The sequence below is a fragment of the Cryptomeria japonica genome, chromosome 9, assembly GCF_030272615.1.
Source record: "Cryptomeria japonica chromosome 9, Sugi_1.0, whole genome shotgun sequence".
Taxonomy (NCBI): Eukaryota; Viridiplantae; Streptophyta; class Pinopsida; order Cupressales; family Cupressaceae; genus Cryptomeria; species Cryptomeria japonica.
Window position 1 is genome coordinate 482,893,076 of NC_081413.1, and position 15,877 is coordinate 482,908,952.

At 39.2% G+C, this 15,877-nt stretch overlaps 1 protein-coding gene across 2 annotated transcripts; it reads left to right on the forward strand.

Moving 5' to 3' along the window:
- The first annotated feature begins 1,292 nt into the window (after positions 1-1,292).
- LOC131057956 (pentatricopeptide repeat-containing protein At3g26782, mitochondrial) lies at positions 1,293-5,484 on the forward strand. 2 transcript variants are annotated; one of them, XR_009109142.2, is made up of 3 exons: positions 1,293-4,719; positions 4,940-5,038; positions 5,229-5,484. XR_009109142.2 is itself a non-coding variant. In XM_057992046.2 (2 exons), the coding sequence occupies exon 1, from the start codon at positions 1,813-1,815 to the stop codon at positions 4,672-4,674; it is 2,862 nt and encodes a 953-aa protein (XP_057848029.2). In that variant the 5' UTR covers positions 1,293-1,812; the 3' UTR covers positions 4,675-4,719; positions 4,940-5,221. The 2 variants fall into 2 exon arrangements, 1 of the variants encoding a protein (XP_057848029.2); XM_057992046.2 differs by lacking the exon at positions 5,229-5,484 and having other exon boundaries at positions 4,940-5,221.
- Positions 5,485-15,877: the final 10,393 nt, after the last annotated feature.

Genomic DNA, 15,877 nt, shown 5'->3' on the forward strand with positions numbered 1-15,877 from the left:
AGCTACCACAATCTCCCAAGGATGGTCCTCTTGATATTGATGGATTGTACCCAACCAATATTGTATGAATTCATTGCATTCAATCTAGCTTGGATGAATGTTGTAACATACAAAAATCTTCAAAAATATAAAAGCAATGTATTACAGAGAGTGTGAATGAGACTATGCTTCCTCTTTTCAAAATAGGAAGGTTTGATAAACTTAGAAGGTTTGTTACATTGGCATATTCCAAGAAGGGTAATGCTCCAACTGTTCGTTGCATCACACGTTTTCATAAAACACTAGTGAGCTATGTAGAAGTCCATGTGTAGCACTTATATTAGTGAATTTACGAGACATAAAGCATATTTTGCTATAGAATTTATGTTTCCATGTCATCATAGTATACTTTCAACATTATCAATTCATCACACTAAAGAGGAGGTTTTGTGTACTTGAAATTGTAGGGGTGTTCAATTTTTGACACTACAAGAAGTAATATATTATAATGATATTTCTTGGTATTTTTTGCATGTACACAACTATGTACTCTTCAAAGTGATTCAACAATGTATGCCTAAATATTGCTCTTGAAGGCACACAACTAAGAACCCCCTTCTAAGTTTCTTTGGCATATAAGATTTCACATCTAGACAAATTGATTTATGTACTTTTTTAGCTTCTTGTTCCACCCTAATTGATGTAGGCATTGTCTTCTTTGGTGCATCTTCCACTTTGTCATTCTTATTGAGAATTGCCACTTAAATTATGCCGAAAAGCATAACTACAATGATAACAAAAAAATTATAATAATTTGAATATGTTCACAAAAATCCTTTAACTTAAATTTAACAACATTTTATATGTCAAGTTAATAATTAAATATAGTACATTAAAAAATAATAATAATTAAATATAGTACTTATACATAATTGAAATAAAATATAATGCAGAAGATATAATTTAGATATAATATTTATATATTAATCATGAATGATGGTAATTATTACACTAAATAGACATTTTACAATGGGGCAGGGTGTGTAAGAGGTAAGCAAAATATGTGTAAGAAAAACAATTTAAAAGAAATAATTTATTTTCAAAAACAAAACCTACCTTATAAAACAGAAATTAGATTTTATTTGTTTTTAATAATGATATATCAACATTTTTTACATAAATTTTACTAAATATAAGTATACTAATTTACTCAATAATGATACAATATGATAGTTTTAAATTGTATTTTTATATTTAAAATATCTTTAGCCTTAGGGCCATAAACTGTAGGTACCATCTGTGGAGTTCGAATCTCTTTGGCCTTTCTTTCAATAAAAAAAATTATCCGTTTGAAGAGCAAATTCATATAAAAACACAAAGCTCCGCACAGGAGGAAATAGTCTTAATTTTGAGGAGGCTTGTTTTAGCAGATCCCACCTGTAGAAAGAAGTCGGCATCCCTCGTCCTAAATATCTAGTGAAGCTATTCAGTGATCCTATCCACTGTATGGTTTGGTGGAGCCCTGTACTGCGTTTCTGTCTTGGGAAAATTGTATCAGAATGGAATGGAGAGGCGATTTGGAAGGGAAATTTTTCCCAAGATTTATGAACCCAATACAAAGAAGATGAATATGAATGGCAACCAAATACTATACTGATGTGATTTAAGACTGGAAAATTACATATGGAATTTTTTGGGTGGAAGATGGAAACCATTTCTCTTCCACCAAAATTTTCAGCACTTAAATCCAACCACACCTTGTACAGTGTTGATTCATTCCACTTACAAAAATTATTTTATGGTAGATTCTTTCGACACTGCATAAAGAAATAGATGGCCATAATACTTCTGGGAAATCAGAATTTCAGGAAGAAGTTGTTAGCATTTTACTGTGCTAAAATGGTTGAGAACAAACGTAAGCCACACTCCAATCATACAATGTCAAATGATGCCCATCTCAATTTCAATCTCAATATCAGAGCACTCTGTAAGGAGGGTTGCTTGAAGGTGGCGGTACACATTCTTCTTACTACACCCGACTATTCTGTAGACTCTTTTACATATCTTCAACTGTTGCAAACCTGTACTTCCAAGAAATCCCTTTTAGATGGTAGGAAAATCCATTCCCACATAAAGGAGAGAGAATTTGAATTTGCCACAAACAGATTTGTACAAAATAACCTTATAAGCATGTATGGCAAGTGTGGACGTTTAGGAGATGCCCGCAATGTGTTTGACCAAATGACTAAACGAGATGTCTTCTCATGGAATATGATAATTGCATCTTACAGAAGACATGGAATTCCTCGAGAGGCATTGGCATTATTTCACCAAATGCAACGAACAGGTTTCCGACCAGATAAGTTTACCTTTGAAATAATTGTCCCTGCGTGTACCAAAATAGGAGATATAGAACGGGGTATGGAGATCCACCAATCAATAATCGAAAGCGGATTTCTGTCAAATGTTGTAGTTACCAATACCCTGATAGACATGTATGCAAAATGTGGCAAAATACAGAAAGCAAGCGAGCTATTTGACAAAATGCCTCATCGAGATATAGTGTCATGGAATGCAATCATTACTGGATATGCACATAATGGACTTGTTCATAAGTCCTTGGAGATTTTTAGTCAAATGCAGTCGGCAAGTGTGAAAGCAGACTCAACTACTTTCGTTGTCATCCTCCCAGTTTGTTCGAAAATAGAAGCATTGGAACAGGGTATGGAGATTCATCAGAGAATCATGGAAGGCGGATTTTTAGCAGATGCTGTAGTTGTTACTTCCCTGATAGATATGTATGCAAAATGTGGAAGCATACAGAAGGCGCATGAATTGTTTGAAACCATATCTCGACGAGATGTGGTCTTATGGACTGCAATCATTGCTGGATATGTGCAAAATGGGCTTATTGAAAAGGCTTTACAGCTTTTTAAGCAAATGCAGCTGACAGATGCGAAGCCAAACTTTGCCACCTTCGCCAGCATCCTCCCAGCTTGTGCTAAACAAGGAGTTTTGGAACAAGGTATGGAGATCCATCAAAGAATAATTGAAAGCAAATATTTTTCACATGTCGAACTTGTGACTGCTCTGATAGATATGTATGCAAAATGTGGGAGCATACAGAAGGCACTCAAATTGTTTCACAAGATGGCTCAACGAGATATAGTCTCTTGGAATACAATAGCTGCTGGATATGCAAAAAGTGGGCTTGCTGAAGAGGCCTTGAAAACTTTTAGGGCAATGCAATTGGAAGGTGTTGAGCCAAACTCGGGAACCTTTGCTAGCATTCTCTCATCTTGTGCCAAATTGGGATGTTTGAAACAGGGTATGGAGATCCATCAAACAATTATTGAAAGTGATTTTTGGTCAGATGTATCAGTTGCAAATGCTCTGATAGACATGTATTCTAAAAGTGGAAGCTTACATAAGGCCCAGAAATTGTTTGACAAATTGCCTCATCGAGACACTGTCTCGTGGAATGCGATAATTGGTGGACATGCACAAAATGGGATTGTTGAAAAAGCCTTGGAGATTTTTAAGCAAATGCAATTGGCAGACGTAATGTTCAACTCAGCAACCTTTGCAAGCATACTCCCAGCTTGTGCCAAACTTGGAGTTTTGGAACAGGGAATGAGCATTCATCAAAAAGTAATTGAAAGTGGTTTGTCATCAGATATTGTGGTTGCAAATACCCTGATAGACATGTATGCAAAATGTGGAAGCATACAAAAAGCACTCAGATTGTTTAACAAGATGAATAATGCAAACCTGGTCTCGTGGACAGCAATAATTGCGGGATATGCAATGCATGGCTATGGCAGTGATGCCGTGAAACTCTTTGAGCTAATGAAGAGTTCTGGAACGAGTCCTGACCATATAAGCTTTATTTGTGTTTTATATGCATGCAGCCATGGAGGTCTAGTGGACGAGGGCTGTAAATACTTTAATCAGATGAGAGACATTCATTGCATTATACCTGCAATTGATCATTATGCATGCATGGTTGACCTTCTTGGCCGTGATGGCTATCTAAAGGAAGCCCTGAACTTTATCATCAAAATGGCAGTAAAACCCGATGTATTTGTATGGATGAGTTTACTTGGTGCTTGTAGATCACATAAAGATATATTGCTAGGAGAATTTGCAGCAACACAAGTTTTTCAGTTGGAACCTAAAAATTCCTCGACTTATGTTGTTCTGTCCCACATTTATGCAGAAGTGGGCAGGTGGAGTGAGGTTGAGAAGATAAGGAAATTGATGAAAGATAGAGGAGCTAGTAAGATACCTGGATGCAGTTGGATTGAAGTCCATAAAATGATACATTCATTTGCCAAAGGACATAGAAGACACCCTCAAACACAGGAGATGTATGAAGTGTTGGAGAAATTGTCTTGGGAGATGAAGGTAGCAGGGTATATTCCTGATACAAAACCTGTAATCGGTGATGTGGAGGAGGAAGAGAAGGAATCACTACTTTGCCCTCATAGTGAGAGGTTGGCAATTGCATTTGGATTGTTAAACACACCCCCTGGAACAACTATTAGAGTTGTCAAGAACCTTCGAGTATGTGATGGCTGCCACACTACAACCAAGTTTATCTCGAAGATTGTTGCAAGAGAAATTATTGTGCGAGATGCAAGCCGGTTCCATCATTTTAAACATGGACAATGTTCTTGTGGAGATTATTGGTGATTCTAACTGAATGAAACTGGAACGACTGGCTTGAACTATAGCAAGGTATGTGGTGTTAGTTTGAGTGGTAAGCAGGAAAGAAGTTTACTTTCATTTTGTAAAAGATTTGGCCTTTTATGTTACGAATCTTTGATAGCTAGAATATGCTGTGGATTTGATGGAATCAATTTATATTGTATAAGCTTCCTAGATATGCTAAAAGGGTATTTCTTAGTGCCCGTTCATATAAGTCGTGGAGGAGTAACAGCATTGAACCTTTTTTCAGGAACCCTGAATGAAGGGGAAAGAGAGGAGTGCTAGAAGGAAACAGAAAGCTGCTAAGCCATCAGGGAATGTGAGAGAGAGGCTCACAATCGATGCTTGGGTAAATGTGGGGAGAACATCCTTGATTGTTCTTTCCTTAAACCTCTGTACTTTGTATGGTATCCTTGTCTGGATTAGTTCTATTATATTATGCATACGACAAGCCTGTCATTTGGGCCTAAATTATATTTAATACAGTATATATGTAAATATATATTTGTCTAAGCGAATTTTCAATTTGTGTTGTGTAGGTTATGAAATACCAAGGACCTTTTGTGTGATTTAAACTCTCCTATTCAGATTAGCTACTCTGTCATTCCAATCTGGTTGTTGGAATCAATTGTTGGAGAGGAGTGGAGAGGATTGAAACTTTCAAAGATCGCTCTTGCTAAATTATGTGAATCTGGCTTGCTACCTTCATATGTTGCATTTTATAAGAAAAGATGATGTTCTGTAATGAACAAACAATTTAAAATTTAAACATCTGAAATAAAAGATTAATAATAAGGATGCAAATGCCTATCGACTGCTTGAAGTTCTGATTTGTTTGTAGTACATTTTTTTTTTCTCCCAACTTTGCTTTGATCTTTTCCTCCTACTTGTTTGTTCACTATTTTACCCCTCATTTGTCTTCTTTAAAAGTGACTCTAATAAGCTTTATTGAGTCCTTGGAGATCCGTTTGCATTCAGATGGAAATAAATTGAATGTAGAAGCAAAATTATAATTGTAATTTTTAAAACTATGGATGCTATTTTGAAAACAAGTAGTGAGGAGTTCACATCATGATTTTAGGGCAAGGAGAAAAAAGGCATTAATATTTAGTAGTGTTTATGGTGAAAAGTGGATAAAACAAAATTGAAAGACTAAATGAATTCAACCACAAAACCCTAACTTAACAACAACAAAGATCCACCATAACATATGAAAATTACCTAAGACAATGCAAATCAAATGAAATCACAAAGATTATACCATCACATGTCCAATAGGGTTTGGATCTCCATTCTTCCTATCTCCATTGATCTTGCTTGATATACTTGCTCTCAGATTTTATGTGTGCACAAGAGCTCAACAAAGAACGGAAATGTGGTTGCAAGTAGGATCGCATATGAAAGTTTGAATGTTAGGATGTTTGATTAGAATGCATAGGGTTGATAATGAAGGAAGCATCTCCTTATATAGAAGACACTATAAGAAATGGAGGGATAAGATTAAGAGGTATAAAAGATAAATGGTCGGCTAGGAATAAAGGGTAGGTAGAGAAAATAAGAAAATAATGAGAGGGTAGGTAATGTAGGAATTAAGAGATGAATGACATGTGTCATAGGTAGAAAAGGTTAATGAATTAATTAAATGAATAAAGATTTATTTAATTAATAGAAGAAGTGGGATCAATTAAATAAATAAGATATTTATTTAATTTAGAAAAGGATAATTTAAATAAATAAAAGTATTTATTTAAATGAGAAATAAGGCTAGAAGAGGATAAATGAATTAATTAAATAAATAAAGATTTATTCAATTAATAGAAGAATTAGGCTCAAATAATTAAATAAATAAAGATATTTAAGATATTTATTTAATTAGACATGACAATTTTAGGTGTCTACATTTTGCCCCTCTTTGAGACAATGTAGCTTGTCGCGTTGTTTCAAAGAAGATAAGATGAACTGATACAAAGTTGCCCCAAGATGGGAATGATATGCCCCTCGAGAGATTGGATGAAAATATTTAGAAAGATCTCAAACAATCTTTCGATAAGAAAGAAAGGCTAGAATGGACTGATCAGATAGGATAGAGTGACAGAGTAACGGAATAACGAAGACTAACTCGGGAAACGAGGGCTAGGGCTAGGGCTAGGGCACCACGAGGGGAAAACATCCTCATTGTCATCCACACATTCAAGAGATCAGAATGCGGAGAGAGAATGGAGCAGCAGCAGTCAGCAGCGATGGCATTGGTGCATAGATTTGATCACGTTCGTCGATTTCAGAGGCCAACAGATGCAGGAGAGTCGGTAAGTACCACAAAACCTTCTTGTACTTTGTCGCATTAATTGTTGTCATTAATGCACGCTAGGTAGTGTAATAAATGCGCGTTTAGGAATGTCAAACAAGGTTAAAAAACACTAAGGCACGTCTGTGTTGGTGTCAGGCGCGTCTGGGTAAGCTAGGTGTGTTTGTGTTTTGTCAGGCACGTTTGCGAATGAAAAGGCGTTTGTACCAAATGTGAACGCGTCTGTGTTGTGCAGGCACGTTTGTGCTATATGGGCACGTCTGTGCATAGCAGAGGCACGTCTATGTATTTCAGGTGCGTATGTGCAGAGAAGACGCGTATGTGCAGTATGCAAGCGTGTTTATGTCATGAAGGCGCGTTTATGTCTTCTAGGCCAAATCGGTAATTCTGTGATGAACATACGCTATCGATTGGATAAGCTGCTGAGAGGATTCACTCAAGCAGGTCCTCTTGGGAATACTAGAATAGCAAATAGGGTTAGGATTGACAATTCTATGATAGAACATACGTTGCCAATCAAGAAACTACTTAAAAGGATACACTCAAGCAGAGGCCCTGGGATAGGATAGATCGAGGCACTTTGTGATAAACAGGGAGTACCAAGACATAGTACTTTGTGATGAACAGGGAGTACTAATATGAGCAGCACTTTGTGATGACCAGGGAGAGCAAATATGAGCAGCACTTTGTGATGAACAGGGAGTACCACTAGGATAAATAGCAACATATGATAGAGTATCATAAGCACTTAGGATAATAAGCAACATTTTGTGATGAACAGGGAATGCAACTTTAACTGACACAGTTGATTTGTTTGACTGCAAGAGTACCTACCTATGCTGGAGTCATGGGAGAGATTCTCATCGACTCAAAGTTTACGACCAGAGTTGACATTTGAGGATAGGGCAGCGATTGAGGTTATGGGCTTGCACCATATTTTGTATGTGCCTGAGTTTTGGGCGAACATGGGATTGTTGACCGCTTTAGCTAAGAGATGGCACCCAGAGACTTGCAGTTTTTATTTGCCGATGGGTGAGATGACAGTCACCTTAGAGGATGTTTACAGGATTATGAGGATATTGATTGATGGGGAGTTAGTTCCTTACGATTGAGACAAAGACAAGGATGCACTAAGACGAGTGTTCCAGGATCCGGGATTGGAGATGAGGGCTAGACACGTTGCATGGGACACAATGGTACGGACAGGATTAGCATTACCAGCAGTACTGGCGGGAGTGATTAGTGGGTTCCTATGTCCGGATAGGGTGACACGAGGACTGGCTGTGGGCTGGGGTAGCACACTAGAGACACTGGTGACACAGCATACCAGATTTGCATGGGGGTCGTGTCTACTGGCACATTTGTATTATGAGTTCCATCAGTTTTTATACCATGGATCAATAGGATTGGGCTACGGAATGACATTGTTGTAGGTGTGGGCTTATGAGCATCTGTCGGTTACCCAACCGATTCATTTCAGAGGCAGGGGTGATGGGCGTAGTTTTGTGCATTTATATCCTATGATTACATCTCAGCTGCGGATCAAGAGATTAAAGTATTGGCGCAGGGTCTTTGATGAGATTGACACTGTAGTATGGAGGTCGTACCGAGAGTGCGAGGAGTGGGAGGATGATGCAGTGGAGCTGCCATATACATTTCGGAGCAAGTATCTAATTGAGCGAACATCATATGTGCTGGAGAGGCAGTTGGTAGACAAGATGGACAGGCAGTTCGACAAGATACAACAGATGCCATGGAATTCTGGGATGTATGGTCAAACAGTGAGGGATCAGGTGCACTTCAGGTCATTGTTGTCATATGATCAAGTAGTGATGCAGCTGGTAGAGATGATTCCCTTGCCTTGGGATAGAGGATGCAGATTATACTGCATATTGGGCTGAACATCCGTTTCCACAACTGATGGATCCTGGGGAGTTGATAGATGGAGATGGCGGCAGTAGAGGCCGATGGAGGAGGCTGGGTATGGTAGGAGAGAGGAGAGTGGCTCCATGGAGGGAGAGTGGAGAGGAGAGGCAGGCTCACATGGTGAGGGGCAGAGGTGGATTGCCTTTACAGGTGCCAACAGTACAAGGTCCCAGACAGGTATAGAGACAGGGACAAGGATAGGGGCAGCCACAGGAGCAGCCACAGGTACACGGACAGGTACTAGGACAGGGATAGCCACAAGAGCCGCCACAGGGTGAGGGGGGAGAGGAGGAGGATGAGTTGTTGGAGTTGAGGGAGATCTGCCAGGGACAGGCAGATGAGATCTAGGATCTCGAGCGGAAGAGAGATAGACTCAGGAGACAGCTGAGAGATACGGAGCGGGAGAGGGATCAGGTCATCCAGCGTTATACAGAGGCTGAGACAGCACTAAGGGCAGGGAGACAGATAGCATAGGACACAGGAGTTGGATACGTCTATGTTCTGATGGTCGGGGAGGAGATAGGTTACTGGAGAGACCTATACTATGGAGCGGTGCCACCAGAGCAGCGGGCTAGGAGCTTCTGTAGACCATCGCGGACAGCGACAACCGCTGGAGGGAGGGACAAGCGACAGGCATCGAGCGGTGGGGTCATGGGTCCTCCACCACCACCAAACAAAGGGGACATGAGAGATGATCCTGGGGTGGGTCCTTCCAGGGCTCAGACTCTGTCAAGGCCAAGCGGCTCCGAGGGAGGGAGTTCATCATAGCCTAGAGGGCTCCCTATGTATTAGTTTTGTACCATTTTGTATGATGACACCTTCAGATGATTGTAGCCATATGATTTTGACATCATTGTGTCATGACACTTATGGTTATATATATGAGATGATTCATCTTTGCGCCAGCTATATGCATGTGTACCTATGTGATATTTCTATGTGATGCATGTTTTTATGTGATGCTTATGATATGGATGCAAATATGTACATGATGAAATGCAATATTTTTGTTCTTTTATGTTTTTATATGTTATGCCAATGCAAATGTGAATGTATGAAATGTAGATGAATATGATAATGCAAATGTAAAATGTGCTAACATGTGTTGTGTGTAGAATGTGATGCGATTGTGATATCTATATGTATGTATGAAATGCTTATATATGGTAATACAGGTGCAACTACATGAAATGCATATATTTTTGGCGTGTCATTATATTCAGTCATGTGATAGTGGGCTACACAGACTCAAGAAGGATGATGGAAGTCAATCAAGAAAGGGGGATGGAAGATAGAAGATATGAAAGTGAAAGAGCTTCTTGTGTGTTATCATCATTGAGCTTTATTATGGCAAAATAGGTTATGACAATCCAGATATATGTTCGAGCCAGAAAGTCATTGTACCTATTTGCATGGAGATAAGACAGTTGCAAACAAGGAATGCCCCAGTTCATCTAGACTCACAGTGTCCTCATATCCTTGGACAAGTCATAGCATTACTAAGTGGCAATCCACAGACAGCAAAGAAAAACAGGTGACGATACCCCATCCTCGCCTTTCTAGTCAAAGACATCCTGGAGATAGAATCTCTAGTCAAAGACATCCCGAAAAAGCTAAAAGACATGTCACCAGAAAGATAAAATCAAAAGAAAACCAAGACTCAACACCAACATCCACTGTAGTCCTCGGGTTTAGTGTCTCTTGTCACTTGTATAAGTCCAGTTGATTGTGGTCACAATGTTTACTTTCACAAAAGGATAGATAGCACTTAACCATAATGTTGTCTGAGTCTGTTGAAAGATTTGATTTGTTGAAGCCCATTGTTGTTGTTGTGTCTCATCTAAAACTGACCAAATCCATGAAACTGATACTTTATTGCAGAGAAGATGGAACTTTATTGCAGATTGTGATGCAAATGTTGTTTTATTGTGGATTGTGCGCAGATAGATTGAAGAAAACTGGAAGAAACTGTACTTCTCAGAACAGGCGATGCTCTCAGTTCCACACCCGTCACGAGACGTAGGATTTGTCGTAGCCACAGATAAGAGCTGATTTATTATGGATGGAAAGGGGTGAAAAGAAATGTTTATTATGAATGGCTAACCAATCTTAGGTAGATCAATAACAAGCCATGATGGAAATGGGTAATTTTTTTTTGGGATGGATAGGCTGTGAGTGTGTGCAAAGTGAAAGGATGAAAGTGAATCTTGAAGGAGGGAGGACCAATGTCTCTACACATGGCACCGCTAACCCGGTTTTCACCGTGGTACTTGCCCAAGGCACCACCGAAGTGGTTTTTACTGTTGGACGAAATTTTTTTCTCTTTACTTTTCTATTTTTCATTTTTTCTTTGTGTCACAAGGTGCCTGTTTGCCAAGTTTTCACCAAGTAACGATTTTTTATGTTTATGATTTTTTTTGTATTTTTGAATTTTTTTAATTTTTTTTGTATTTTTGAATTAGGATACTCTGAAGAGCTATGTGTAAAACCTGCGAAGGTGCATGTTGTTGATAGGATCCTCCAAAGGTTCGCCCTCTGGAGTTGAAAGCTGACATGCACCAGATCCATATGCTGCTGTGATGATGTAAGGACCAAGCCAGTTTGGTTCGAACTTGCCCTTCTTCTCTTTGTCTTGCTGATTTTTAGGATTTTCTCTGAGAACTAAGTCACCTACCTCAAATGTGCGAGGCTTGACTTTATGATTGTAGTTGCGACTCATTCGTTGTTGATAAGCCTTAAGATGATTAAAAGCAGTTTGTCTTCGTTCATCCAATAGTTCAAGTTCCTGTAAGCGAGAGACCCTGTAGTTTTCATCACTGATAATGTTTTGCAAAGAGACTCGTAAAGAGGGTAACTCGACCTCAATAGGCAAGATAGCTTCAGCGACGTATACAAATGAATAAGGTGTGGCTCCTGTAGGTGTGCGGACACTTGTGCGGTAAGCCCAAAGTGCAGGATTAAGTTGGATATACCAATTGTGGCCAACATCATCAACTATCTTTTTTAGGATTTTAAGAATGGTTTTATTTGACGTCTCATCTTGGCCGTTACCTTGGGGGTAATAAGGTGTGAAGAAACAATGGGTAATATGAAAGCAATCACAAAGTTCACGAACATCCTGATTTTTTAAGGGACACTCGTTATCGGTAATGATGGAGATAGGAATACCGTATCGACAAATGATGTAATTGAGAATGAATGTAGCAATCTGTTTCTCAGTGACTTGTGTAAGAGGCACAGCTTCAATCCATTTTGTGAAATACTCTGTGGTAGTGATTATAAATTTGTGGCCATTGGAAGAAGGAGGGTGAATCTTGCCTATGAGATCGAGTCCCCATTGGCAAAAGGGCCAAGGAGTCGCAATTGGTTGAAGTTCTTGTGCTAGCGCATGAATGAGGTCTCCGTGAAGTTGACATTGCTTACATTTTTTGACAAACTGATATGAGTCTTTTTCCATATTGGGCCAGTAATATCCAGTCCTGATGAGTTTCTTGGCTAAGGTAGGACCACTAGAATGTGGACCACATATCCCTTCATGAACTTCGCGTAATGCAATCTAAGCTTCGTCCCTTTCTAAACATCTAAGAAGAGTGCCATCTAGACCTCGACGGTATAGGATATCAGCTAAAATGACGTATCGAGAAGATTGGCGAATGAAAGTGCGACGTTGGTTGTTGGATAAGTCAGAAGGAAGAGTATTATTGTGTAGGTATGTGAAAATGGAACCATATAAATGGGAATCAAGACCAATGACACATATCATCTCAGTAGGAGTGATCTCATACGAGGGAACCAAAAGGTCAAGAACTCATAGCAAGTTTCATTCTGTGGTAGATCGATCAGTGAAGCAATTGTAGCCATGGCATCTGTGGCTCGATTCTGCTCTCTTGGTATTTGCTCAAAATCTAACTTCGCGAAATGTTGTTTCAGGTCATCCACCATTCTTTTGTAAGGCATTAATTTTTCATCTTTAGTTTGGTAGTCATCAGTTGCTTGACGAATTACAAGTTGAGAGTCCCCAAAAACATGAAGTTCTTGGATCTTCCACTAAACTGCAATCCGTAATCCAGTTGTTAATGCCTCGTATTCTGCTATGTTATTAGTGCAAGGAAATGATAATCGATATGATTTTGGTATGGAATCCCCTTGAGGTGTGATGAAGAGGATGCCAGCTCCTGCACCATGTTGTGTGTATGAGTCATCAAAGTATAGTTGTCAAGGCTTTGTGTGTGATATTGTCAAGATGAATTCATCTAGAAATTCGGAAGTTAGAGGAGCATCATCTATAATGGGAGCATCTGCTAATTGATCTGCGATAGCTTGTCCTTTTATTGCTTTTTTGTCCACATACTCAATGTTGTATTCACTCAGGGGCATCACCCATTTGGCTAGTCAACCAGTAAGCGTTGCTTTGTTGAGAAGATATTTCAATGGATCAATCCTTGCGACCAACTTAGTTTTATGAGTTAGCATGTAATGTCGTAATTTCTACGAAGCAAAGACCACAACGAGGCATGCATGCTCAATGGGTGTGTAGTTTAGCTCATATCCCACCAAAGTGCGACTGATGTAGTAGACTGCCTTTTCTTTTCCCTCAGCGTTTTGTTGAGCTAAGAGTGCCCCTAGTGCTGTTGAAGTAGCGGATATGTAGAGTAATAGGGGTTGATCCAAAACCGGTGGCATCAAGATTGGCGAATTTAGAAGATAATCTTTGAGTATTTGGAAAGCCTATTGACAGTTATCATCCCATTTGAATTTGATGTTTTTGTGTAGCAAATGTTGAAAAGGATGACATTTATCCGCAAGTTGTGCTATGAATCTTCATATGGACTGGAGTCTCCCTTGCAAAGATCAAAGTTAACTGATATTTCTTGGTGGTTGCATCTCTAGGATGGCCTTGACTTTTGTTGGATCGGCTTCAATTCCTCTTTTTGAGACAATGAATACCAGAAGCTTCCCGAAGGTTACTCCAAAGACACATTTCTTGGGGTTTAATCTTACTTTGTATTTTTCCAACCGATCAAAAATGACTGAAAGTATGTCCAAATGTGTATCTCTGTCTATTGATTTGCCCAAAAGGTCATCAACATAATCTTCCATAGTAACGTGCATGAGATCATGAAAGATAGTAGTCATGGCTCTTTGATATGTAGTGCCTGCATTCTTGAGCCTAAAGGGCATGACATTCCAGCAGAAAGTTCCCCAAGGACAAGTAAATGTTGTTTTGTGTTGATCCTCAGATGCGATTTTTATTTGATTATAGCCAGAGAATCCATCCATCAAAGATAACATCACATGCCCTGCTATGAGATCTACGATCAGGTCAATATTTGGTAATGGAAAATCATCCTTAGGACAAGCTTTGTTGATGTCTCTGAAATCTATACATATTCTGATGCTACGATCTGGTTTGCTGATAGGTACTAAGTTGGAAATCCACTCAGGATAGTCAATTGGGCATATGAATCCGACATCCAATAATTTTTCAAGCTTTGCTTTGACTAATAATGCCACTTGTGGATGCATCTTTCTTAATTTTTGTTTCACTGGTTTTGCCCTCAGTTTGACTGTCAAATGATGCATTACCAAATCTGGATCTAATCCAGGCATATCAGCATATGACCATGCAAAGTTGATTTGTCGCTCTGTGAAGAAACTTATGAACTTTAGCCTTTCTGTCTCTGTTAGGGATTGAGCCAGGAATATGTTATGTGGAGTTTCTTATGTACCAATGTTTGTTTTGATGGTCTCCTCTACCAACATAGATGATTTTTCTTCATATAATACCGGGAGAATGTCGAGCCTTCCATCCTCGGGTGCCTCAGAGAGGTTTTCGCCCTCAAATACGTTCTTTCTTTTTACTTTTTTGGGGTTAGGTAGCACCACAACGTAGTTTTCACCATAAGACCCATGATTTGTTTTTATTTTTATATTTTTGCAGCTGGAAGGCCCAACACCCTCACCAAAATATGCTACGCTATTGAGCTCTATAGTGTATCCCGCCTTATGCTCCCCAGGGGGAAGATCATCTCGTATGCCTAGATAGTCAATAAAGGCTTCATCATGTTGGAATGTGTCGAATTGTACGGGTCCTTCATGGTCCCAATCAATAAGTTGGTGGTGCACAAGGGGAAGGCCTTTGATGTCTTCAAAGTTAGCGGGACTAAGGGTGAAGATGCAGTTATACTCAGGTATGTCGAGGTAGTTATCAGGGTCATCGTTGGCACTCTCCTCATCTGTCTCTATCGTGAATGAATCCAAATTGTCATCACTAGTAGCGCATTCCGAGACAAGTGTTCTCATTCTTCGCGATTTCAACCTAGAACCTAGAGACAAGGACTATGTGGGATCCTCAGCAGTTACCTCTTGACCAACTTTGAATTTTCTATAAAATTCCTCTTCTTTTGTGGGTTCCCCTGGTTCTCTGAATGTCTCAGTGAGTTCATAGTCACTGGATGATTTATCTGAATCCCATTCCCATTCATTGGAGTCTGTGGAATAGTGATTCTCTTGTTGAATTTTGGCAGCTTTGATTTGTAATGCTTCTCCTGTCTTTTGAGTATTGATCTTGGAAGACATGAAACCAAGTCCTTTCGAGCGTTCCTTTTTGAATGTCAATTCAGGTTGTAAAGGTTCAATAATGCCTTCCTTTCTTAGGCCAAGAGGACTTTTGCCATCATACCCAAATTTTTGTAGGATCTTGAATCCTTTGCCATACTTTTCACATGGTATGTTGATGTGATCTTGTGTATCATTTTTAGGGTCTTTGTAAAGCATTTTGTATAAGTCTTCTTCTTCCAGTTCACCCCATCTTTGGAAGATAGTAGGATCCTATTTGAGTATAATGATAGATACCTGCTTATAGGATGTGGTCGTCCATATTCTTTTGGTGAACTCATAACTTGTTGTAAGCACATGGTTTGATTCAAAGTGTATTCACCCATGCCCTTGTCCTAA

Bases quoted from the DNA above. Each gene is read 5' to 3' on its own strand.
- LOC131057956 (XM_057992046.2), top strand. From the start codon at position 1,813: ATGGCCATAATACTTCTGGGAAATCAGAATTTCAGGAAGAAGTTGTTA.